Source organism: Bombus terrestris, chromosome 9, assembly GCF_910591885.1.
Source record: "Bombus terrestris chromosome 9, iyBomTerr1.2, whole genome shotgun sequence".
NCBI lineage: Eukaryota > Metazoa > Arthropoda > Insecta > Hymenoptera > Apidae > Bombus > Bombus terrestris.
The window spans coordinates 15,527,138-15,555,036 of NC_063277.1; the positions used below are offsets into that span (position 1 = coordinate 15,527,138).

General features: G+C 36.5%; 1 protein-coding gene across 1 annotated transcript; it reads left to right on the forward strand.

The window, feature by feature from the left end:
* Window positions 1-721: 721 nt before the first annotated feature.
* Window positions 722-27,893, forward strand: LOC100642216 (dynein axonemal heavy chain 10). Its single transcript, XM_048408485.1, has 57 exons — window positions 722-923; window positions 1,000-1,055; window positions 1,153-1,386; window positions 1,721-1,843; window positions 2,068-2,360; window positions 2,672-2,828; window positions 2,911-3,174; window positions 3,249-3,439; window positions 3,684-4,279; window positions 4,961-5,254; window positions 5,547-5,702; window positions 5,773-6,008; window positions 6,077-6,226; window positions 6,508-6,768; window positions 6,938-7,125; window positions 7,741-8,020; window positions 8,447-8,691; window positions 8,904-9,150; window positions 9,417-9,689; window positions 10,055-10,485; window positions 11,109-11,272; window positions 11,454-11,801; window positions 12,065-12,456; window positions 12,817-12,954; window positions 13,032-13,222; window positions 13,395-13,570; window positions 13,932-14,185; window positions 14,761-15,288; window positions 15,638-15,796; window positions 15,952-16,212; window positions 16,344-16,598; window positions 17,000-17,270; window positions 17,476-17,753; window positions 17,937-18,201; window positions 18,283-18,497; window positions 18,613-18,801; window positions 18,859-19,050; window positions 19,242-19,696; window positions 19,849-20,044; window positions 20,159-20,375; window positions 20,562-20,874; window positions 21,146-21,440; window positions 21,696-22,156; window positions 22,260-22,540; window positions 22,603-22,757; window positions 23,084-23,836; window positions 24,044-24,382; window positions 24,487-24,688; window positions 24,771-24,913; window positions 25,010-25,171; window positions 25,521-25,824; window positions 26,173-26,190; window positions 26,269-26,480; window positions 26,677-26,844; window positions 27,044-27,223; window positions 27,384-27,530; window positions 27,608-27,893. The coding sequence occupies exons 1-57, from the start codon at window positions 722-724 to the stop codon at window positions 27,752-27,754; spliced, it is 14,301 nt and encodes a 4,766-aa protein (XP_048264442.1). The 3' UTR covers window positions 27,755-27,893.
* The last annotated feature ends 6 nt before the right edge of the window (window positions 27,894-27,899 follow it).

A 27,899-nucleotide genomic window follows, 5' to 3' on the forward strand; every position in this document is an offset into this window, starting at 1 on the left:
AGAAGTTCCGGTCTGGGAAAGTAAGTAGTTCATCTTTCTTAAACTAATTACAGTGAACACGAATCAGATAGATTACTGTATCGATTCTAAGGATATAAATTACTCTGTTATTGATGGATGATAGGCAAGCACGGTGTTGGTAAATTAGCCGCTTTGACGGCATTGTCGATGAAAAGGAAAAGTCGTAAGTTGAGAGGAAGAATCTTTGGTAAATTGTATTTTTAACAATTCAATTTTGTCGTGCACAGTTTGGTAGAATCCTGTTACATTCCATCCTTCCAATGGATTACTGATTTGGTAAATCACATTTCCAACGATCCAAGTGACTTTTTTATCCACAATTTTCTACGTTCTGTTACGTTCTGCCCTTTTGATAGTTCACCTTTTTGGTCAATTGTATTTTCAACGCTTCAAGTGAATTTGCTATGCACAGTTTGTTAGCTTTTTTGTTTCTGCGGAGTCAATCAAAGCGTAGGATTGTCGTTTATGGATTTATGCTTCGATCAAAGTGCTGAAGCACGTGTTTGGTATTTACAGCTAAGCTACTGGATTGATAGTCGCGCGTCCAACGTACGACGAGTTATAACATCAATGATAATCCACAGGAAAGACGGAGAAAGTTTCCCCGAAGGAAAGGAAGAAAAGAAAAGTAAAGAAAACAAAAGCAAAACCGTCCAAGCTCGATCCACTTGCTCTTTTGCGTCAAGTCGAGGTATCCACGATGACAATTCAATCGGAGCAAAAATCAATGATAAGTACTCGTACCGACGAGGACACGGAAGATACAGAAGACGAAGGGGAGGAAGACGAGGGAAGGGAGGAGGAGGAAGAAGGAGAAGAAGGCGATTCGCGAGAAGCGAAAGAGATAGGAAGTGGCGATACAATTTTTAAGACGAAAGACTCGGAGAAAAGTGCCGCGATCGGTAAATTACACGAATGTTATTGCAATTATAAAATAAACATATTCGATGAAACGATCCCGGTTCTTCTAATTTTTAGATACTCCAGGCTTCGTACCGCCGCCAGGAGAAGAACACAAATATATTATGACCAAGGTACTCGATTACATCCGCGTACGACATTATCCTTCGTCGATTAAAACGCGAATACATTTTGAATACGAAAGAAACGAAAGGAAAATCTGTTGCACAGAAACTAGTGGAAAAAGTACGAAAAATACCAAACTTGCACATGATATGCGGTAAAGTGGATGGTAGCAGAACAGACTTGCATGACGTTACTTTATTCTACTTCCTGAGGACTATCGACGAGGGTATACCAAACTTTGATTCTTACATCGATTGCGATGAACAAATAACGCAGTATTTGGTAGTTGGATCTCTACAGGGGAAATTTTTGGTTTCGTTGAACAGGATGCTCGTTGAGGTAGAAAAGCATATTTGCAATAATATATATTTTTGTTTCAGTAATTTTATTTCAGTTCAGATAACGCACCAGTGCATTTATTTTATAGTTTTAAATTATATATCGATAAAATTCTGCTTGCGAAAACTTTTACACGACAGATTTTTATCTTAGAAATTCTTTGTCTCGATGATATATGTTAAAAGTATACTTTGATCACAGACTTTTGACAGCCATTGTATATTTGTTTCTTTTTTCGTAAAATTCGTATCCTTCTTCGTCTCGTAAACATATTTATAGTTATGGAAATTCTATCTATTTTTCTTCTTCTCTTTTTTTTCTTTTTTTTTTTTAGGTTTTTAAACCATTGGTTCAAGCTCAATTCAGAGGACCACATCTTTCAGACGCACTCAAAGAAGAAGAACCTGATATAGACGAGGAACGTCCTCAGAGTTTGACGGACATCATGGCAGCTCGAGTATCTAATATTACTTTCTTTAATAAAAATACTGAATTTCATTTAAAATATTTAAAGATATATAACCTGTGCATAATGTGTTACTTATACGTAGCTCGTAACAAAAACGATTTTTATCCAATTGTTCAACTTTTTAGATAATAACGGATTCCATTAGTAAGAAACTAGATTTACAATATGGTGAACCTATATGATAAAAATGATTTATTAAAATTGTCGAGCAGAGTTCAATCTTCAGAAGACCGTCAGAATTCCGCAGGATATCTATAGTCATGGCGAAGAAAGAGGCTGATAAAAACGCCGAGGACGACGACGATGACGATGAAATAGTAGAACCGAAACATTTGCAAACGATAGAGAGAGCAAAACTGAGACGAAAACGCATCAGGACTGTAGTCAATTTCGAAAGAGCTGGAAGCAAAACGGTGTCCAAAGAGCCAATTGTACGCGTGTCGGCCGATCAGAACAAAATCGATATCCTACATTATTTAGATAAATTAATATCTAACGTCGAATGGTTAGTAATTTCTTATTATTCGATAGACCGCGGTTAGTTGTCGATAAACCTCGAATGCATACGCGTTTTTACGTATTTTGAACAGTCTACATATTTTTACACCTTGAAATTTCCCACAAAGGCGTAAATATTCGGGATCTATTAGGAGAGAACATTTCGCGATTTATAAAATCTCGTGAAGCTTTACAGAAATATTCGATTACAATTTATTTTTCATCTCGATAAAAGTAACTTTGCAATTTTTATCAAGTTCTAACATAGAAATAAATTTAAAAAAAAGGAAAATGAATAAATTTGTCACTGTTCGTCAGGACACTGGAAAACATCGAGGGCGATATTTTGCTGACGATGCCGAATATACCGGAACTCGATGATCCTAATGTTACTGACGAGATGTTAGAAAAGAACAAGGAAGTGATCGAGCAACTGGAAAATGTGATTATGCTGTGGGGAGTGCACATAGAAAAGGTAAATGAAATTCTTCCGAGAGATTGATGTCAAGAAAATTAGACACCTTTTCAACGTCTATATCACGTTATTTAATATACAGGTGGTGGAATCGTTCCAACAAAAAGTGCCACAAGGTAGAGGTCCACTAGCAGAGTGTGACTATTGGAAGGATCGAGAAGTAGGATTGTTAATGCTGGTGGAACAATTAAAAAGTCCTATGGCCAAAAGAATATTGGGCTTATTGAGCAATGTCCTTTCGCCAATCGCTTCGAACTTTGATTATTTTTATTCAGACTTATGGAGATGTTATACCGAAGCCAGGGATAATAATCGATTTTTGCAGACTATTTTAAGACACTTCAAGGTGAAAAGCATTGTCGTGCAATTTCGATTAAAAGTTCATTCGATAACTAATATAATAACTAAGATGTATCGTAGTTGATGACAGAGTCGGATTGCTTCAAAACAATCAGTCAAGCCATTCCTCAGCTAATGGAGGGAATAAGAATGATTTGGATTCTCTCGAGTTATTACTCCTGCGAAGAGAAAATGGTTGGCCTAATGGAAAGAATTTCATGGCAACTCTGTCAGACTGTCATAAAGCATTTATCCATCAAAGATCTATTCAAGTAAGTTCAACTTCAACGAACTTTTCGAATTATTTCCAACATTTTACCATATTTCAGCGAACAATACTCTGTGGATTATTTATATGTTTAATTCTTATTGCTATATTCTATTTTCTATGTATACAGAAATACTTGTTTACAAATTTTCTTTTTTTTCTTGCCCAGTAGATAAAAATGTCTAATTGATTTAATTAATTTTGTTCCATAACATAGACACAATGTTGAAATTGCATTCTTAATACAGAAAACCTCAGAAAGTGATTCTACAACAGACGGAAGACGCACGCGCGATGCTGAAGAGTTGGAAAGAAGCTTACTTGAAGAATCGGGAAGATATCGAAATCTCTGGCAGAGGAATGCGCTGGGAATTCGACCAAAATCGATTGTTTAAAGGAACTGAATACATTGCCTCCGTTTGCGATGGTTTGAACCAGGTTGCGAACGTTCTTCGAGACTTTCACAATATCTTTGGACCTGATTTAAAATCGATCATCAGTGATCCAGCTCAAATCGACACTATAATAAAACGTGTTGATAGATTGATCGTCCTAATATTGGACGCAGACTTCAATATTTTCGACGAATATAACAAAGAAAATTGGGAAGCTACTATGTCTTTGTTTTACGAAGAGGTACATTTCCTGGAGAACGAGGCTAAGTTCTTTATCGACGAGTGCTTCCTGGTATTGAGAAGCGCGGAAGATGCGCTTCATATGTTGCTCAAGTTTAAGGAAACCAAGACTAGAGATACAATTCATCAACAGTTGTTGAGAAAGTTTGACGTTATCATGCAACAATTCAGCAAGGAAGTTAATATCGTTGAGGGGATATTCAATAGAGGCAAGATATTTATTTTGGTTTTAGCAAATCTTGAAGTGTATTACTAGAAAATTAGTTTGTAAGCGTTCTATCAAATTTTATAGCTAACATAATCTGGATAATAGAAATATTATAATGTACTTTATGGATTTTCTTTATACTTAAAGGCTATACACTAAATATGTTAGGTATTATAGCTGTAATATTTTAAAATATTAGGTCATCCGAAAAGTTTCTTTCGTTTCATAAGGAAATAATGGATACAGAACATTTTTTGTTTTATATTATTTTATCGAATTTCGTATGATCCATTTTGTTCTATCAAGATAAAAATTACTGTAAAAGAAAGACACTTTTCGGACAACCTAATATCATCCTATCTAATGCAAACTAAAATTAATTTGCTATAAAGAGTTGCAGTTGTATTTTTCGTATCTGATAAGAGAAACGCAGGAAAGATTTTCTTGGTACAAAGAGATAATACTATTTCGAAATCCTTTAGACTGAATTCTTTGTCATTTTATGACAAAGTTACACTGTCAAAGGGATAATCGTCTCAAATTAACAGCTACAAGAAATTGAATCATTGACGAATTGTTGATAAATTATTTCTGAATTATTGCTAAATTATTCGAATAAAAATTCTTTACTTTGTACGAAATATTCGACTTTTTAACAATCATCGTATCGTATTATGTTTAGGGAAACAAAATCCTCCATTATTAACGTACCATCCCCCAATGGCTGGCGCTATATACTGGGTGAGACAGTTATTTCACCGTCTAAGAAGACCAGTCTTGATCATCCAAAACATTGAAGAGTTGAAACACAGCAAGCTGAAGATTCTAGCTTTCAGTCAATACTACGAGGTGGCCAAACAAATGAAAGCGTACGAGGAATCAAAATACCAATCGTGGGCAGATAAGGCCCAGTACGTTGTGTTGGACACCATGAAGAGGAGTATCCTGAAGATGGAACGTTCTGAACCGGAACAAGGTTAACAATTTTACATAAACCAACCTTCGACTCGCCACTAAAGTCACCAGAGTAGTCGAAATAATTAATTCGTAATAACGAAGAGAAATAACGAAACCCTAAACGAGAAATACAGACGAGATAATTTTGATTGAAAAAGAACGATCACGCGCAGAAAAATTTAATGCAAAAAAGTTAATATGCAAATGAGTCAGGAGTTAAGCAATGTCCCAGCAATTGTTAATTTTACTACGAAACATTTTATTATTTTGTATCTTCAAATCTGTTTAACGAAGAGAAAAATTTGTTACAGGTGTATTAACATTCCCAAATATCGAGAAAAGCACGAAGAATCTGCAGACAATTCACTTGCCAAAAGGACAAAAGAGCAGAGATTTTGGATCACCTGGATCAACTCCTCAGGGATCTCTTCAGAAGGCCGAACCTGTGTTGTCGAAACCAAGCATCGGTGACAGAATCTTTTTGATATTAGGCCATCTGTCGAAGATTTTCTAATAGTTCATGAATCATTCTGACAGAGACGGCTAGTTCTGTGGGAACCAGAGGACAGGTTAAGTCAGACACGAGAGCCGAGGTGAAAGCATCGCTTCAATCCCACAAAGATCAAAAATCGTGGACTACTTCTTCGGAAAAGCAGGCTGTCCAAACGCAAAAGATTACTTGGATGGAATTTATGAGCGGATCGATTCTCGTCGAGTGTCAGCTTCGTTTTCAAGTGAATTTCGATTGGGAGTTCTTCGAAATTATTCACGAGGTATGCTGAGAAAATTCTCCTTCGCTTCCTGTTAATTCGTATTTGATATTTTATATTTTCGATTGCAGGCTGAGTTGATGGAGCAGTTAGGTTTCGAATTAATTCCCATAGTGAAAGATGCTAGTATCCAGAAAAATCGACTAAGGAACGATCTCGAATTGATGGAAAAAGTGACCAACCAGTACAACAGAATGATCGATGAAATGGACAAAGCTGATGTACGAAATAATACAGAAATATTCATATTCGCTAAATTCAATGAATCTGTCCCACTTAGTTAAAATATCCTACTTAGGATTCTTTCGTATTTAAAGATATATCGAAATATTGAAATATATGGATTAAATATTTTAAATTGAATAAAGAAAAACAGAGATGGCACAAAGAAGATGATAAAATTCTGGTTTTCTTCGATTTCGAAGTGGTAGATAGGATTTTTTAACTAAGAAAGACAGAAATAGCTCGCAGGAATTCACGAACGAATTATTTATCATCGCAGATACAATTATTGAGAAACACGTTGCTAGATGTTGAGAAACATATTCAGCCTGGAGTAATGCGTTTTAATTGGAACTCTTTAAATATCTCTGACTACGCTCATGACTGTGAAAAATTATTGAAAAATCTAAACTCGATCGTGGATCAGGTGAACCACATGAAGAGCGATCTCGATAACAGAATAAACAACGATCTTCAGAGTTACAATCTCTTTTCTCTTCCGCTGAGAATCTACGAAAGCGAAGAATTGATGCCTTGCAAGGTATTTTCTTATATTTCCTTTCATTTATTTTTCAAATCGTCCTCCTAGAATTTTATTCATCGCGCCCGATATTCCTCTCGGCACGAAACACTTTGCCATTCAAGGTACGAATAAAGTAAATAGGAAAGCGAAATATTGAAAACGTTTCTCTTTTTCCTATTTTTCGAAGGTTTATTTCCAAGAGATAGAAAATCGAAGAATCGAATTAATTGCCGCGATGTCCACGATATATCAGTCAACGAGTCCGATACTGATAAAATTGGAAAGTCTGGTATTGGAAACGTACACTGGAAAAAGCCCATCTATGCAGCTGCTTTACGAGAAATACGAAAAGAAAATATTTTGCTCTTTTATCACGTAAGCCTTTGTAAACCATTCAACCGGTTTTTACTTGAAACAACGAATTAAAATATAAAATTATTTAAAGACGACTTGTTTCATCTTAACACAAAACAAAGTTACGTTCCCTATGTTATTTCTAAGATAAAAATAATTAAGTAGCGGAGTAATTCGTTGTTTCAGATTGTTACTTCTTAGCTTTGCTTCGAATAAAATTTTCTCAATCTTGGTTACATGTATCAGGTTGTCCGAAAAGTTCTTTTCGTTTTATAAAGGAATAGTAGGATGCATAACATTTTTTGTTTTATGTTATTTTATTGAATTACGTTTGATCCATTTTATTCCATTACTACAAAATGGATTATACATAAATCCATAAAGTAATATAAAATAAAAAATGTTGTGCATCTATCATTTCACTTATGAAACGAAAGAAACTTTTGGGACAAGCTAATATATGACAATCAGATGAGGAACTCGCAATAGAAAATTAATTTCTTATCAATTAATAAAAATTATCTTAAAAATTGTTAAATCAAGTACTAAATTTATGATACACAATCTCATAGAATATCGTCTAGAGCGTAATGAATCATGAGAAACGATCCCATAACAATATTATAAATTATACAGATGTATACTGAAGAACATAGAGTGTTTCAACAAAAGTCTAATGGAATGCAAACCGATGTTTCAAGTGGATGCAATTTTAATAGCTTCAGAAGCTGTTATAAGACCATCTCCTGGTGAAATTTATGCTACAATACTACAGAACGTGAAGAATTTATTGGAGAAGCTGAAATTATTTCCTAGATGGATGAACGGCACCTGTTTAGAGTGCAAACCGCAAACGAAAAACGAATACGAAAACTTCGCTACAGTGACATTCTTTGAGGACGTCATGAGTATTAAAGTAAATTATTCGTAAAATTTAATCAATGGAATTTGATAAAATCAAAAGAGATCGGAGCAGATAAAAATTCGACAAAGTAAAATCAGTACAGATAGTGAAAAATATAAATGCAAATATTTAAGAACACAATGTCCCCTACATGATGTCACTTTTAAATTACAAACAATTCGATAATTTTCATTTGATTCAATCTCCTCCAATAATTATATTCTCTATGATTATGATTGTTTCTATTCTTGAAGTAATTGAAGATTACGCGGCAAAAGTACGATAAGCCGATTTCTGTTGATTCTCTGACTTCATAACTTTATAATTATGATTATACATTTGTGATTATCTATTTTACGGATTAAAATTTGCCAATGTAGGAACTAACATTTTTGTTGTTTATGTCGAGTGTATAATCTTGTGAATACGTCTGCGTAGGTAGTGAATGATAATATACTAATGGTTCAAAGGTCGGCGCATAAAATAGCGTTGGAAGCTTGGCACTATTTGCACAGGTGGAAGAAGTATAGCAATCTATGGTCTTTCGACAAGAATTTAGCTGCTGAAAAGTTCGCAGCAACCGAACCTACACTCCACCAATACGATGATAAGTTCTCTTTCTACGACAATATTCTCCAGGAATTGACTGAAATGGATGTTTATCACGATCTTTATTGCGTACGGTAATATCTGCCTCATATTAGATTACTCTAATTCTTAAAAAGTCAAAGGATAAATTCTCATACTAACTTGGTACGTTAGGAAAGATTTACTTTCGCATATTGTGTATCTATATTCTCTATATTTATATATATAAATTTCCTAAAAATGCGTACAAACACGAGCAATCGTATTAGAAGCATTAACGTACTTGATAATAATTTCTGTTAATTAGCATCAATCTCGGTTTCCTGCTTTCTGGTATCAAACAACACGCTAATGAATGGAAGCAGGTTCTCGGTCATTTTCTGCTGCACCAAACGGTTCACGATATGAACAGCTTACATCTGATAATCGAAAATTACCGAAGCGAAGTGGAGCTTGTAATCACTGGATTAGATCGTTTCACATCTGTCATGCAAGCAATCTCCGACATAAAAAAGACAGCGATTCAAGCAGAAGTTCGTTATACGACCTATCAGGTTTGTTTTATAAAAATGCCACTACGAAATTTCAAAATAGAAAGGAGCAGTAAAATTTCAATATGCAATTTGGTTCTCCTTTCGTATGCTAATTATACTTTTGAAAAATGTAAAAACAAAGATATCTGAAGAAATAAGAGAATGTTCTCGAGTGTGATCGTATACCATCTGACTGGTGATTTTATAAAAATCATACTAAATCAAAATCGCGTAAGAACGAAATCAACTGTGTTATATTTTATGATTGTAATATATGAAATTTTCAGGAAACTTTCCGAACTTTGCGCAGCCACGAGATATCTTTCCCCGAGGAAGACGAACAATTGGCTTACACTCTGCAACGTGACTGGGAGTCTCTATATTTGGGAGCTTTATACAGAGCTTCCACTTTAGCAAGTACTTCTGATAGATTTTCTGACATGACGCAAGAGCAGATTAATGCATTCGTGAAAGAACTCGAAGAGTTCGCAGCAGACTTCGAGGCCAATGGCCCTGGCAGTGTCGGTGAGGATCTTGAACTTGGACTGCTCAAGATGGACGTGAGTTTCATATTTTTCCTTTTTGTTCTTATCGACATCTTCTGTTTCGTATAAATTAAAAACAATACTGCTAAATCAATTTTATATTCTAATATTTTTCTTTTCTTCGCACTGTAGAACAATCCGATCGTGTCATTTAAAACTCAAATGTATATAAAATCTAAATCGCTTTTTATTTTATTTGAAAGAGCTAACCAATAGAAAATTATTTGAAAATTATCTTATTTGGTCTTAAAACTAATTATTATTATTGCAAGATGAAAATAATACATTTGACATAGACCGTTGAAGCAAACTCTTTGCGCGTCCAATTTTCATCGATTTGCGTTCTTCTATTTTAAAATTTCTATTCCCGAATTGCCCAGGAATACGGAAAACTGATCGCAAAATACGAAGAACGACGGCTTAACCTGATCAATTCCGAAATACTGTTCGATCTGCCAGCGACTGACTATTCGGTTTTCTTAAAAATCAAAAAGGACTACGAGGGCATGGAATTATTATTCGAATTGTACCAGAAACAGAAAAGTATGAGGGACGTATGGGCGCAGACGCTTTGGGTGAACCTGAATCCTCAACAGCTGATGGATGGGATGGACCATTTCATCAGGGAATTTCGCAAACTTTCGAAATTCGTGAAGAATCTCAGCGTTGGACAGGCCTTAGACGCGAATATGAAGAGCTTCAAAAATTCTGTGCCACTGTTCATCGAATTAAAGAACGAGGCGATGAGGGAGAGACACTGGAAGCAATTAATGGAGAAAACTGGACGACATTTCGATATGGACCCAGACAGGTGCGATGGTGGTGAAAAATAAATGACAAAATTGTGGATGGACAAGTGTCAAATTTGTGCGAAATATTTATGATGCTTTCAAAGTGGATTCGTGCGTGCGTATGCGTGTGTGTGCGTGTGTGTCTTAAGTTATTAAGTGTTTTTAGAGGAATTTAGAAATAGAAGGAAATTTTGAATCCGATAGATAAAATAGGAAATCAGATAGCTTTTGGTTGTTTTGTACATTTTTTAGAAAAAGATATAAGGAAGGTTTTATAATTAGGTTTAGGAAATAGTTTAATATTAAGATCATTTTATATGACCAATCATAATTGTATTTCGAGTATCGTGTTATGTATTACAGCTGTAGGATTAGAAGTATTATTCTGAAATTTGTGTGGTAAAGAAGCTTAAAGCGACGCTTAATTCGTTTTTTTACAGAATTTTTATTTTGCTAACTGTTCATAGTAACGCAAGACCTAGTGTTTTTATTAAAATATATGTGAATCTTTTAAAACATGGGGGAAAAAGAAATAGAGATACTGAAAGGGTGAGTTCATCCCCAATGATGTTCCGATCGAAGGGAAATTTTGGTCACTGTTGGCTCATAATTTAAAATTTTAATTTGCGTATTTACGTTTAAGATTCACCCTGAAGAACATGTTCGCTATGGAATTAGGAAAATACCAAGAAATAGCCAAAGAAATCGTGACGAATGCCGTGAAAGAGCTCGCCATAGAAAGAGGTTTAAAAGATTTGGCTGAAGTCTGGAAAAACATGGAATTTACTGTACTGAAACATTACAAAGGTACGCCTTGTAAATCTTTGCTTCCAATATTATAGTGAGTGTTAGAAAAGTAAATAAAGTAAGAAAATTAACAAAAGAAAATTGAAAAGGAGATCGACATAAAATCGTGCTTTGTACGAAACTTCGAGGATAATATGAGAACTAAATTTGAATGAAGTGATACGAAATGCACGATTTTTAGGTACCGAGGATCGAGGATTCATTTTGGGACCAATAGACGAATTAAATCAGATTCTAGAAGACAATATGATGAACGTGAATGGCATGGCAGCCTCTCAATTCATCGGCCCTTTTCTCAATACAGTGCAAAACTGGGAAGTCACGATGCACACGATCTCCGAGGTTATCGAATTATGGGTGCAATTGCAGAAAAAATGGCTATATCTCGAGGGCATTTTCGTAGGCGGTGACATAAGACTCCAATTGCCAGACGAAGCGAAGAAGTTCGACGAAATTGACAAATCTTTTAAGAAAATTATGACAGACACGTCGAAGAGGCTGAACGTTCTCCAATGTTGCACGATTAAAGGTAAAATTAGGGAAAATTGTTTTATTTGAATCGTTTTATAATTTTGAAACAAACTGCTCAGATTAATTGTAACTAGATCATTTGGTTTGATAGAAAAACCCTGACTCTGCATACATAAATTATGTAAACTAATTAAAATTCTCAAGAAATTAAAATATATAATTTCAATGCTTTGATCGATTTCGATCGATTACAACCACTTTATCAAAATAAGAACAACGCTTTAAAAAAGTCAGTTTAAATAAATTATATCCGTGATCCAGGTCGACAAGAAGAGTTCGAATCGATGATTCTTGCACTGGACAAATGTCAGAAGTCGCTGACAAATTACTTGAACAGCAAACGAGCAGTTTTCCCGCGATTCACTTTCCTCAGTGACGACGATCTGCTGAGCATCCTTGGGAGCGGTGAACCCATCGCCATTCAAGAACACGTGGGCAAGATGTTCGATAATTTGGACAAATTCCGTTTCGAAATAAACAATACCGAACGCGTGATAGCCACTGGCTTGATCTCTTGCGAGAAAGAGGTAATGGACTTTAGAAACGTGGTTCTAGCCGAAGGAAAAATCGAAGAATGGATGGTGCTTGCATTGGAAGAGATGAAACGATCGAACCGATTCTTGACGAAAAAGGCTATCTACGATTATGGGAAGGTGAGTCTACTTCAGCGGATTTACTACAGGAAATTAGGAATTTTTATACTTGCACCAAGCTTGCTACAAGCTTTGGAAATACGACGCGTGGTAGAAATATCATTGTATTGAAAATATTTTTCTCTACTTCTCTAAAATGAAAACTAAGCTACAGTTATACAGTGGCTACTTAAAGTATTTAGACACCATTGTATTTATTATGGTATTCACGTACTAATTAATCACATCCAAGTACATTAAATTCCGTATGATTTAGTGCTATCAATATTACAAAATTATTGAGATCCACGAGGTGTACCATTTTCTACACAATTACCATACTGTAACGTTGATCTAAGAAAATCGAATGGAATTCTCCAGGTCAGAAGACCTAGGACACGATGGATGCTAGACTTCCAAGGAATGATGATCCTGGCGGCTGATCAAATATGGTGGACAGCGGAGGTGGAGAACGTGTTCGAGAAAATGTCTCAAGGACAGATGCGTGCAATGAAAGATGTACGCTTCTCTTTGAATTGAATTAATAAGATTCTCTTATACGGAAGACTCGGATACATCGATCGTCTCGTTTACAGTATTTGAAGCAACTGAACAATCAATTAAACGAAGTGGTAACACTGATGGGTGGTGATACGTTGACGAACAATGATAGAAAAAAATTCGACATGGTATTAACACTCGATGTTCATATGAGAGATATCGTGGAAGGTTTCGTCAGAGACAGTATCATGGATCCTTCGGAATTCGAGTGGGAAAGTCAATTAAGGTTCCTTCTTATTCGTTCCTATTTTTCTTATTTATTTTTATTCATTATCCTTTCTATTTTCTCTATTCCTATTAAGTACCAATTATGACGCTTAATATCTGTACAAATTTGTATCGCGTATCAGAAAAGAGATACGATACATTTCATACGTAAGTATAAATTTCTTGCAAAGGTTTTACTGGGTTCACGATCTGGATAATGTTTGGATGTACCAGTGCACAGGAACATTCGAATACGGCTACGAGTACATGGGACTCAATGGAAGACTCGTTGTTACACCTTTGACAGACAGAATATACTTGACCATCACACAAGCTCTCTCGATGCACCTGGGTGGAGCTCCTGCAGGTATAGCGATTCACGCGATGAAATTAAGAAAGACGATAACATTAAGATTGGAAAATATAGTTGAAAATTAATTAATTAATCACGAATAATTTATAAGACAGAATTCGAAGTAAAAGACTTTGAAAAATTCTTTCAGATATATTCTAGAAGACACAGTGATTTCTAAAAATATCTACTTACGAAATTATTTCTTAGCGGTTGTTAACAATCCTGATCTAACTTCTCAAATTTTTATTTCATAGATATAATTATTACTATTACCAACAAATTTAATTTTTTCTAGTAAGAATGGGGGATCAAGTACATATTGGTATTTACTTTAAAAAATACCAAGAGTGTAGATGTTTTCTTATTTCCTCAGGTCCTGCTGGAACGGGAAAAACGGAGACCACGAAAGACTTGGCGAAGGCGTTAGGATTACTGTGCATCGTCACAAATTGCGGTGAAGGGATGGATTATGTGGCGATAGGAAACACACTGAGTGGCCTGGCACAGTGCGGAGTATGGGGTTGCTTTGACGAATTTAATCGCATCGATATTTCTGTCCTATCGGTTATCTCTACTCAGCTTCAAACTATACGCTCCGCTTTGATGGCAAAAGCATCAAGATTTATGGTAAGAAAATATAAAGGAACGATATTGCAACTTCTCCGAAACTTCTTATCTAGTATTTTAAATACTTTAAAGAGCTCGCTGTTTCCATCATGTATCTATCTTTTTACGTATAAATCATGTACAATAAATCATCTTATTCTCTCTAACGTATCAATATCAATTTAATTTTTTTAATTGAGTCGCATGTTTTTATTGTCGCTATTTTATGTCACATTTCGAGATAAATCCAACGATACGTATGGCAAGTACATTCGAACAATAATTTGTCTTGAATATTTCTATAAAAAATTGGTAACAAATAATAAGTTTGCCCGGTATCTTTTACTCGTGGCGCGTGTCCCACGACACGAGAGATAAATCGAATTAAATTTATTGAATCGATATGCCTCTATTTACCGTAATAATTACCACAGTACGTAGATTAGCGCATACATCAAATTCAATTAGTCAGTCTAAAAATTTCATGACTATGTATTTCGATATTTATCACTATCCTTTCGTTGTCATCTCTCGTCACCAGTACCAATAAACCAAATTTACGTCTAATTAAATTTAACCACTCTCTGCAACCGCAGTTCGAGGGGCAAGACATAGTGCTCGACTCGAAAGTAGGCATATTCATCACAATGAATCCAGGGTACGCGGGTCGAACGGAACTTCCGGAATCGGTGAAAGCGCTGTTCAGGCCAGTGGTGTGCATAGTTCCGGATAACGAGCTGATTTGCCAGATAAAGCTGTTCAGCTCCGGCTTCTTGACCGCCAAAGTTCTAGCCAAGAAGATGACTGTTCTGTACAAATTGGCACGCGAACAACTGAGCAAGCAGAACCACTACGACTTCGGTCTGAGAGCACTCAAATCCGTGCTCAATATGGCCGGCCACTTGAAGAGGACTTCCGGTGACCTGGCTGAAGACGTGGTACTCATGAGGGCGCTTCGAGACATGAATTTGCCGAAATTTATTTTCGACGACGTCCCATTGTTTCTGGGATTAATCGCTGACCTCTTCCCAAACCTCGACTGTCCGAGGGTTCATTATCCTGATTTTAACAACGCTGTTAATCAAGTACTAGAGGAGCAACGATATATTATCTTGTCTGAGCAGGTAGTATCTTTTGCTTTCGAACAATTTCATTTGAAAAGCACGCGAGTAAGAACAGTAACAAACTTATATTTGTCGATTTCATGATTTTCATATCGTTTGATGGCTAAAACAGTATTTTAGATAGTTGAACAAAGAAGACGATCTGCTATGTGCAAAGATACGTTACGGTTTGAAAATAAAAAAAATAAAAAGTTCTCGATATATATAGATATAGATATAAATCATTGGACACTTACAATCGTCTTCCTGAAAATTACCATGGAGCGTATTATTCCATCAGTATCGTAGATATTCCAATTGCGTAATATAGCGAATAACAAACATTCATGAAAGTGTCCCAACTACACAGATTGACAAAGTGGTGCAACTATACGAAGTAATGATGACTAGACACTCGACAATGGTGGTTGGACCGACAGGAGGCGGGAAGACCGTCGTGATTGAAACTCTTTGCAAAGCTCAAACTCGTCTCGACAGACCTACCAAACTCTACATTTTAAATCCAAAGGTACTACATCGCTATAATTAACTCCTCAAAGTTCACGATCATAACACGAACACGTAATAGAAATATGCCATTTGTACAAGTCCGTGATATATTTAGGATCAAGATCGATACACCTGTCGTTTTATTTTCTACGTAATAAATAAAATTGTACACAGGCGTGCACCGTGAACGAACTTTATGGTGTGTTGGATCCAGCGACACGCGATTGGACAGACGGTCTGCTAAGTTGTATTTTTCGGGAAGTGAACAGACCATTGAACTCGAACAAGGATGAGAAAAAATATATTTTGTTCGACGGTGACGTAGATCCACAATGGATCGAGAATATGAATTCCGTGATGGACGATAACAAATTATTAACTCTGGCCAATCAAGAAAGAATCAAGATGCAGAATCATTGTAGTCTACTGTTCGAGGTGATTGTAACTAAATCTATCGATCGCGTATTACTTTTACGTGACACGATTTAAATTAAATAGGATACAGAAAGAGAGAACTCGTTGGTCGCCTGAATAACGATTTTCACTGAAGTTTTTTTTTATAAAAGGTAGGCGACCTGCAGTACGCCTCGCCAGCGACTGTATCCAGAGCCGGCATGGTGTACGTAGACCCAAAAAACTTGGGTTATCAGCCTTACATGGACAAATGGATACGGAGCAAGAGCGAATCGGACCAGGAGCTACTGAGCGGAATGTGCGAGAAATACGTGCACGGCGGGATAGCTCTCATTATAGAAGGAATGCTCGGGTTACAACAAGTTACACCGCTTAAGATGATCATACCACAAACCGGACTGAACATGGTAGCAATTAAGCTTTTATACGCTAATTAATTCGTCCTTTTATGTGAATGCAGAATGTCGAAAAAGAAACTGCGATCTAGCCATTTGTAACTTATCAGGGAAAGAATTTGTACGATTCAAGATCGAGTATTAATGGACTTTAATCGAGTGTTACGATTAATATGGAAAAAGAGGAAAATTTGGATCGCAAGATTTAAGAATATGTAGCATTCAAAAATAGAACCGAAGAATCGTTTCGAATAATTTCAAAAAATTTAACTTAAATTTCCTACAATTTTCTAATTCTCTATCCAAAATTTTCCCATCTGGTTCACGTTGATAATATATAATTTCTTTGCTTGATTACTTCAAATTATGTCAAAAATCAAGTGTAGAATTACTAGTGACCGTCTTTCGTTCAGGTAATACAACTTTGTTACGTATTCGACGGTCTGCTCGCTATTCTGGATACTCGACCAACTCCTACTACCAAGACCGAGGAAGAGGAAGAAATAAGGGCAGAAACGTTATTCTCCAGGGGGGAAATTCTCGAGGCGATGTACATTCAAGCTTGCTACTGGTCCTTAGGAGCCTCCCTGGTGATTGAAAACAGGCCTGACTTTGACGATTACATAAAGAAAACTTCTGGATTTATGCTTGTCCAAGATACCGTTGAAAAACGAGCTACTGTGCGTGAGTTTCGCAAACTAACGATATTTTTATTGCTATACATATCCATCGTCAGCCAGTCAATTTGTGTTCAAATTCCTGGCAATTTGACAATGACTCATTGGACAATTTAAGACACGTTGAACTCGATGCTATCGTAATTTATCATCTTTTTCGTTTAACTAAAATAAATAAATATAAAATGAATAAATTCTCGAATTATCACCAGGATACATACCAGTGACGGAGAAATTGCTGTACGATTATTTCTTGGATTTGGGAAAGAATATATGGATCCCATGGAGAGCTCTGGTCCCTAATTATGTCCATGACAGAGAGAAAAATTTCTCCGATATTTTGGTTCCTACCATAGACACTCTAAGAACTACGTGGTTCGTCAACATGATGAACGAACGAGATCGACCAGCTCTTTTAGTTGGCGAAACTGGTACTTCGAAAACCGCTATAATTCAAGAATTTCTTCGAAATCTCAGCATCGAGAAATACGTAAGTTTTAGGATATACGTAGGATTTAAAAATGAATTAAAAAATCGACAAAAAATTAATCAATTTAACTCGAAAGAAACAATTTAGAGGAAAGAAGAAATTTATCATAAAAAATCCAATATCAAATATACATATATTGCCTCATCGTTTCACCTCTCCGATCTCTGATGCTATTTCCATTAGAATCAACTTCTCATCAATTTCTCATCGAGGACAACTTCGATGGACGTGCAAAAAAATATAGAGGCTGTTGTGGAAAAGAGAACGAGGGAAACTTATGGACCACCTGCTGGTAAAAAGTTGTTACTCTTCATCGACGACATGAATATGCCACTGGTAGACACTTATGGTACCCAGCAACCTATCGCACTTCTCAAGTTTTTGTTCGAAAAGGGTGGATTTTACGATCGTGGAAAGGACCTTTCTCTAATGTACATGAAAGATATGTGTAGGTTGATTTACCGAGTTTTCTCTATCAACATTATATCGATTTAAAATTCGGGTTATGAAGGGTTTATTATTTTACAAGGTTATTTAGCGGCAATGGGAAAGCCTGGTGGTGGAAGGAACGAAGTGGATCCAAGATTCATTTCCATGTTCTCCGTCTATAACGTTATATTTCCAGCAAATGAGACACTTTGTTACATTTACACAAGCATACTGAGCGGACACTTGCAAACATTTTCAGAGGAAGTGCAAGCAATTGCAGGAACCCTGGTGCAAATCACTCTGGACCTCTATCAGGTATTTCTCCTTTAACGAAAGACTGACTTACACCGACTGATCACCTAACACTCTGCTCCTTTCTCGATTCTTAAAATTTAACCAGACACAATATCTCACTTTCCTATTTCTTCAGAAAGTTACCGCGGAACTATTACCCACACCGAATAAATTCCATTACATTTTTAATATGCGAGATTTGTCGAGGATTACGGCTGGGCTTCTTCAAAGCCATCCTAATTATCTTCCAAAAGTGACACAGATCGTTAGACTATGGAGGAACGAGTTCGCCAGAATTATATGCGATCGTTTGATAAACGAAGACGTAAGTAATAGAGGAAAGAAAGGAAATCTTCGTATGTAAATTAGAATTCGATCGTAGGACGTGAGTATCGTAGCTACATACGTGAAAGAGAAGATCGAAGAACGTTGGGAGGAAGAGCCTGATGTTATCAAATATGTAATGAGGGATCCTCTGCTATTTGGTGATTTTAGAAACGCGATTAACGAGGGGGAACCACGATTCTACGAAGATTTGTTGGACTACGAGGCTGTCTACAGTTTGTTCCTAGAGGTAATTAACATTTCTTGGTAGGAAACAAAAATTTCGACCACTTACTGTTATTTGGGTGAAATCAGATACAAAAGAAACTTTATACCGCATTGTTTGCTTACATTTTCCCAGAAGATCACCTCGTTTTTCGGTCGTACTATTATTTCCATTCCACCTTATATTAAACTATTTTCCACAAAATTGATTTTCAGATCTACGAAGACTATAACGAGAGAAGCGCGACCACGTTGCAAATGGTTCTCTTCAACGATGCGCTCCAGCACTTGACTAGAGTTCACCGTGCACTCAGAATGCACAGAGGGCACGTTTTGGTGATTGGCATCGGTGGAAGTGGGAAGAAATCGGTGATCAAATTAGCAGCTTACGCAGCCAACTTCCAAATTTTTGAAATTAGTCTATCTCGAGGCTACAACGAAGCTTCTTTTCGCGATGATATGAAAATACTGTACAACAAGGTTGGCGTAGACAATCAGAGAATCGTGTTTTTATTTACATCTGCTCATGTCATCGACGAAAGTTTTCTGGAGTTGGTAAACAATATGCTGATGACCGGTGTCGTACCAGCGTTGTTTACCGACGAAGATAAGGACGAAATCGTCAATTCTTGCAGAAATCAGGCTGTAGATGCTGGCTTCGGTGTCACCAGGTTTGCTTACAGTTTTTCCAATCGAATTCGTTGGGCGAGAAAATTTATGGAACAGAGATTAATACGAAAAGAATGAAATAGTTTCGTATTAATTACTTTGACCCCTCGATCGTGAAAAGACAAATAACAGAGGTATTCTTGCTATGCTTCAGAGAAAGTGTATGGTCATATTTCGTGAAAACCAGCCTTCAAAATTTACGGATAGCGTTGTCAATGAGTCCATCGGGAGATTTATTAAGGACAAGATGTCGAAGTTATCCTGGTCTGGTGAACAGTACCACCATAGACTGGATGTTCCCTTGGCCTGAACAGGCTTTAGTTTCCGTGGCTAACGTCACTCTCAGAGACGTATGTAATTGTTTGGTCAATTTTGAACGATCCAATTCGAAAGATCTTTTATTCATAAATGCAAAACAATCCACAGTGATATTTAGAACATATGAATTGTACAATTTTTTTCAGCACCCAAACGTATCACAAACTTACAGAGATGCCCTAGTAGAACATATGGTGTTCACTCATAAGACTGTCTGCGACTACACGGTGGAATTCCAAACGATACTACGAAGAAGAAATTACGTGACTCCTAAACACTACTTAGATTTTATAAACAGTTATCTGTCTCTGTTGGTAGAAACAAGGGATTACATAAATTCACAATGTGATCGACTTTCCGGAGGTTCGTAGCAAAGGCTTTCAACCTTTGCACCGCGTTTATTATCTGTTCACTGAAGGATTGAATTTAAAAATTAAAAATCGACGCTCAGAATAGTCAGAGAAATTAATTGATCGCAATTACATCGTAAAATATCTTCAAGGGAATATTCTACTAAAATGTGAAATTGTATTTTTTTTAATTTTAAAGGTCTACAGAAGATCGCGGAGGCATCGGTGACTTTGAACGAGTTAAATCAAATTCTGGCCGTGCAAAGGGTAAAAGTAGCTGATCAGACGAGAAACTGCGAGCGACTATTGGCTTCCATAGGAGAAAGTACGAATATCGCGATGGAAAAGAAACAGCTGAGCGAGCAGGAAAGACAAGCGATAGAAGAACAGAGGAAGATTATCGACAAGGAGGAAACGGAAGCTAAACAGGCGTTGGCTGACGCGCAACCTGCCTTAGATGCAGCCAGAGCGGCCCTTGGGGAACTCGAGAAAGCAGACATTACTGAAATAAGGTTTGTTAACTTTTCTTTCTGTTTTGCAAATATATAAAAAATATATATATTAAAAAGATATAACAGAAATTTAATTTCTTGTACTGTTGGAAAAACATTAGAGAAACTTGAGTAAACGTCGTTACTAACTTTAATTTCCTTTGGGAAAACACAGCTCTCGAATAAAATTTCTAGCAGAAATTTATTTCCTTGGAACATCGAAATAGATATAAAAACATATGAAAAATTTTAAACGCGTAAAAAATGTACAAAATATTAAAAACATTTTTAGATCGTTTGCAACTCCGCCGGAACCTGTGCAAATCGTCTCGGAATGCGTAGCGATGCTGCGAGGCATAAAGGACATTTCTTGGAAAGGTGCAAAAGGAATGATGAGCGACCCGGCATTTCTACGACAATTGCAAGAGATGAACTGCGATAAAATCACTTTGAAACAACAACAAGCAGTCAAAGCTCATTTAAAGAAAACTACTAAATTGGATCAAATGCAGCACATCAGCAAGGCTGGGTACGGATTATACAGATTCGTACTCGCTGTGCTAGATTACTGTGCCGTTTTCAGAGAGGTACGATATTTAAATTTCAACGTGTTGTAAGAGCGAGATAAATTTCTCTAACGCGTAATTCTAACAAAGCACGGTTGAAACACGGAATTTTGAGAAAAGGAAAACTATAAATTAGAATGAACGAGCGAAATAAATGTCTGAGACTCGTAACTTTAACGAAACAGAGTTAATATCCAAAGTTCCCAATTTGAATGGAACGAAGTAAAGTAAAAGTGAAAATTTTATCTCAACGTTGAATCCGTCGTATTTTCTCAGGTGAAACCAAAGATAGAACGCGTTAAGGAATTAGAAGTTGAATCGGAACGAGCACGAAAGGCGTTGGAAAGGGAAGAACGAGAGTTAAGGAGACTCGAGAGAGCCATTGCCGATTTGAATATAAAATATGAGAATGCTATGGAAGAAAGACAAAAATTGCAAGAAGAGACAGACTTGCTTCAGAGGCGTTTAATAGCTGCTGATAAATTAATTAGCGGATTGTCCTCTGAAAATGAACGATGGAAGAAAGATTTGGAAACGCTGCATGGCCAGATAGAGAAAATTACTGGCAATTGTTTGCTTTCCGCTGGATTTCTTGCATATTGTGGACCATTTTCTTACGAGTATAGGAATCAGATGGTATACGACGACTGGTGGAACAGTATAGTGCAAAAAGAAATTCCATTCACGGATACGTTCAAGATCCAGACGGAGCTAAGCAGTGACGTTGAAATTAGCACGTTAGCAAGATACTTTTATTCTGCCTTTTTGCTATTTTTTATTCTACTCTTTTCTTTTTATTTTCATAAATAATAGAAAGGTACATTAGACGATTTATTTAAGATGGACATCCGAGGGCCTACCACCTGATGAACTATCCGTGCAAAACGGAATTCTAACTACGAGAGCATCGAGATTCCCTGTTTGCATCGATCCTCAGCAACAAGCTCTGAACTGGATCAAAAAGAAAGAACAAAAGAAGAATTTAAAGATCCTATCGTTCACTGATTCAGACTTTTTGAAGCAAGTGGAACTTGCAATAAAATACGGTCTTCCAATTCTATTTCAAGACGTCGATGAAATTGATCCTGTTTTAGATAACGTCCTATCGAAGAACATACAAAGTATTTCATGTGTATTTTATGTTTAAAAATAAATGGATACGGGAGATAAAATTTTATTGCAGATGTGGGAGGTAGAACGTTCGTGCTCCTCGGTGATAAGGAAGTGGATTATGATCCGAAATTCAGGATGTATCTCACTACGAAGATGTCGAATCCCATATTCGATCCTGCTGTATATGCCAAGACCACCGTGATCAATTACATGGTGACCCTAGGGGTTCGTTCTGAACATTTTTCTTTCATTTCAATTATCCCTATAATATAATTGCAAATTTAAATAAATACTCCGCTCTATCCACGAATGGTACTTTCCATCCATCTTAAATTAAAGCGAAACGATAGTTCGGATATCTTAGAAAAATCTCTTTTCAAAAGATTAGTAGAATGTCTAATAAAAAAAGAACCTTTGCTGAAAGGAGTACGAAGTGAAACAATGGTTACCACGATTTAAAAGAATCTCTGCTAGAAAACAAATATCTGACTACTTAGGAATTGCACGTATAAAAATAAAAGAATTAAAGAAATGAAACTATCAAATTCCAGGGACTTGAGGATCAACTACTATCAGTGGTCGTTCGAACAGAGAGACCAGACATCGAGGAACAACGAGAAAGCTTGATCATCGAGACCAGCGAGAACAAGAACCTCTTGAAACAGTTAGAAGACAGTTTACTTCTCGAAATTGCTACGAATAAAGGCAATATGTTAGATAACATCGAGCTGATCGAAACTCTGGAAAGCACGAAATCTAGCGCTGCAGAAGTAATGAGGAAGTTATATCTAGCTGAAGTGACAGCTTCTGACGTGAACAAGCTCCGAGATGGATATCGATCAGTGGCAAAAAGAGGAGCGTTATTGTTCTTCGTTTTGGCCGACATGGCCATGGTAAATCCGATGTATCAGTATTCTCTGATCAGCTACGTGGAGGTGTTCACTTATTCGCTGAGGAAAGCGCTGCCGGATCCAACGTTGCAACGTCGTCTGCAGAATATTATCCCAATGCTGACGAAGAACGTGTACGACTATGGTTGTACGGGAATTTTCGAAAGGCATAAATTATTGTTCTCGTTTCAAATTTGCACGAAATTGGAGCAAAGTGTAGGGAACGTCAGTCAACGGGAATTGGAATTTTTCATTAAAGGAAGTATCACTTTGGAAAAATCGCCAAAAATTAATCCTACGGAATGGTTACCAGCTGCTGGATGGGCGGATTTGTTGAAACTGAGTAACGATTTTCCACACACGTTTGGAAACATTGCGGACGAACTGGCTTCACACGCGGATGACTGGCAAGCTGTAAGTGGCGAGCAAACTTGTTTCTTCGAACGTTCATTCTTATAATTTTCATCGAATCATTCGACAGAATCGTAAAATTTCTCAGATTAATTAATACCGCGTTGCTTCTAAATATGGAAATTGCAATATTATCAATTGATTTCAGACGCAATAAACTCTATGTTACCATTTTAAAGAACATGTAGGTATTAAATAAAAATCTTTCAGTGGTACGACATGGACGCCCCAGAGGCTGTGGACTTTCCTCTGGGCTATTCCGCCAAATTAAAACCCTTCGAGAAGCTTATGCTGATACGCTGTTTCCGCGTCGATCGAGTTTATCGCAGTGTGATCGATTACATCAGCGAGACTATGGGAGAAGAATACATCACGCCCCCACATATTAGTCTGGAATTAATCTTGGAACAAAGCACACCTACAATGCCTGTTATTTTCATTCTAAGCCCTGGATCTGATCCTTCCTCGGAACTAATGAAATTGGCAGACAAACACGGTTGTGGAGGCGGGAGATTCAAATATTTGTCCCTTGGACAGGGCCAGGAGAAGGTAGATTATTTAATTTGTTAATTATTTAACCGACCCCTGTAGGACCCAAGTTTTTTAGACTTTGAGAAAAATTGATGCATACTTTCTTCAATTTGACGTTTCAGACTGCGATAGAGTTGTTAGAAGTTGCAGTGTCTAGAGGACAATGGTTAATGTTCCAAAATTGTCATTTACTGTTAAGTTTCACCAGAGAACTAGAGAAACTGTTGGACGAGGTTGGAAAGCCTCATCCCGATTTCCGGTTGTGGCTCACGACCGATCCGACTCCTACTTTTCCTATCGGAATATTGCAACAATCTTTGAAAGGTTATTTCAGAGTAAACAAATTCTTTGCCATTTCTTCCTTTAAATAAGCTTTTGTGAAATAATGTTCAATTTCTGTTTTTAGTGGTCACGGAGCCACCTAGTGGATTGAAATTAAATCTCCAGAACACTTATTTAAAAATCAGGCCTCGAATGCTTGAAAGTTGTGCACATCCTGCCTACAAACATTTAATTTACGTATTAGCTTTCTATCACGCGGTTATTCAAGTGAGTCAGACCAGAATTAACCCAAGTATTGCTTAACCGAGTAAGAGCGAAGTCTCGTATATTACGATGAATTGACTGTTTGATTACGCCCGGTAGGAGAGGAGGAGATACGACAAGATTGGCTGGAATATAAATTACGATTTCAATGAATCGGATTTCAATGTATGCTGTATTATTCTGAACACTTATTTAACCAAGGCGTTCACAGCGAAAGATCTCAGGCTCCCTTGGAACAGCTTGAAATATTTAATAGGAGAAGTATGTTTTATGCATGACTAGCCATAGCTTTGTCTTTTACGATATTTAAGAAAGGTAGTTTAGTTTTAAACGAGATTATCTTGTTTTATCACCTGTCGTAAAATATTCCGAATATGACACGGATTTTAAAACTTTTCGAGTTAAAGAATCTGCAGTTCTTAGATATTTGCCGAACTTTCAAACATTTGACAATTTTAAGTAGAACTTCTTCTTCTTTACAACTTCTCGATGATTAAATTTAAAAAATTCGAATTTTATACGAATTCAGGTAATTGTCTACGAAAAGCTACTCTAAACATCTATTTTTCCAATCTTCAGCTAAGAAATTCTAAATTTTACGAAATTTTAGGTAATGTACGGTGGACGAGTGATAGACAGCTACGATCGTCGAGTATCCGAAACTTACATGGACGAATACTTCGGAGATTTCCTTTTCGACAGCTTTCAACCCTTCCACTTTTATCACGACGAGGAAGTCGATTACGTGATCCCTCCGGAAGGCGAATTAGAAGATTATCTCGAGTTCATCGAGGGATTACCTCTGGTGAACAGTCCAGACGTCTTTGGACTGCACCCAAATGCCGAAATTGGCTACTTCACTCAAGCTGCGAAAGAAATGTGGAACAATCTCATAGAACTGCAACCGCAAACTGGTAAGCACGTAACCAAGGTAGTTTGATAATGGGACTAATCGGTTTGTCGTCTGAATAATTGGAGAGTTCATAACAAAAACAAGCTTTGTTATTTTTTATTTTTTTCTTTTCGAGCGGGCAAAAGAATATTGCGGATGTCTCGAATAATCCTACTTTATGTTACAATGTAAATTACCTGCAGAATCATGAAATTGTAGATCTTTCGATTAAGATAAATTTTTGTATGAGCTACGTTAGAGTTGGGTTAATATTATAAAATTGAGAAATTTGACAAGCTTTCGTTCCAAATTGTTCAATTCTCCAATTTATCGTTCTGATATCGTGCTATAAAAATGTATTTCTCTCTAGTACGCCTGGATAAAAGGAGTAAGTTTTCTACGAATAACTGTCTACAAATAATTCTCTTTTTGTCCGAATTACGAGAAACATTGTTTTATTATTTAGAAGTCAGCGGAGTTGGAATAAGTAAAGATGAATTTATTGACAACATTGCGAAAGACATATTGAATAAAGTTCCTGTCGAGTATGATCTCGTTAAAGTGAGGAAACATTTTGGTCCAACGATAACTCCAACCACGATTGTTCTTTTCCAAGAATTGGAGAGATTTAATACACTGATTAGAGTAATGAAGAGGACATTAACGCAGTTGAGAAAGGTCTATACTTCCTTTCCTCTCGTACAAGCGTAAATCAACTTTCAACGTTTCAAAGCTTCTACGAGTGTACGACTTTGTTGATTTCCGAAATAAAAGAGACGCGCTAGAGTGAAATTTCCCCTGTGATAGGCTACATGTGATTTCCTTTGATAATCTTTTAAGGATATTTTTATCAGATGTATTTATATATCGTTAGGCTATCGCTGGAGAAATTGGAATGGACACGACTCTCGAAAATATATCCGCGGCATTATACAATGGCGTATTGCCGCAAGAATGGGCCATACTAGCGCCAGACACGAGGAAAAATCTTGGTGGATGGATCGAACATTTCGAGAAGAGGATACAACAGTACACTAATTGGGTGAGATATTACAGTCAGCATAGATTTCACGATTTATTGATTTATCGAAAACATTGAAAATTATTCTTCTTCTTCTTCGTTAAATACTCAGTCGAAAATAAAATTCGCCTGGCAAAAGATTTCAATATTAAATAAAATATTGAAATCTTGTATCAAAGTCACAAGAATCATTCCTAATAGATTTTTCCAACATTCTTAGTCTTCGACGAGCGAGCCTATAGTTCTCTGGTTAGCCGGGCTACACATCCCAGAAACTTATTTAGCAGCTCTCGTGCAAATGGCTTGTCGCAGAAATAGTTGGTCTCTGGATCGTTCTCTCACGTACACAGCAGTATCGAGATTTACAAGACCTGAGAACGTAGAGGAAAGACCCGACCAGGTAGCCAATAATTCATCATACATCACTATCCTGATTTCGTTTTCAAAAGTTTAATGAATAGAAATACAGATAGCATTCCTATTGATATTTTGATCGATTTATAATAATGTTATTTGAATTTTGCCAAATTATACATATAAATAATAATTAAATACCGTAGGGTTGTTACGTGAGTGGATTATATTTGGAAGGGGCTAGATGGGATCTACAAGAACAATGTCTTAAAAGATCACATCCAAAAATCCTGATAGAAGAATTACCAATTCTCATCATCATTCCAGTAGAAGCTCATAGACTCAGACTTCAGGTAATGAGATGATTTTAATTTGTGTAAAATTGATTGAAATTGTTTAAATAATTAATATGTAATTTCGTGAATTATAGAATACTTTCAGAACACCAGTGTACACTACGTCTAATCGAAGGAACGCCATGGGGGTAGGTCTGGTTTTCGAGGCAAACCTCGCCACCACGGAACACATATCTCACTGGGTATTGCAAGGAGTTTGTTTAGTGTTAAATACCGATTAAATGGCTAAGAATTATATACGATTACAGTAATAATTATTATTTTAGAAGAAACGCAATATACAAAGACATCTCATGTACAGTAAATATCTTTCTAAATATATTAAAAGAAATCTTTCCAAAAATATCAACCATCACATTATATTTG

Coding starts and splice junctions, on each gene's coding strand:
- LOC100642216 (XM_048408485.1), top strand. CDS start 722: ATGACAATTCAATCGGAGCAAAAATCAATGATAAGTACTCGTACCGAC. Junction 16,599..16,999: donor CACAAACCGGACTGAACATG/GTAGCAATTAAG, acceptor TCTTTCGTTCAG/GTAATACAACTTTGTTACGT. Junction 17,271..17,475: donor TGAAAAACGAGCTACTGTGC/GTGAGTTTCGCA, acceptor AATTATCACCAG/GATACATACCAGTGACGGAG.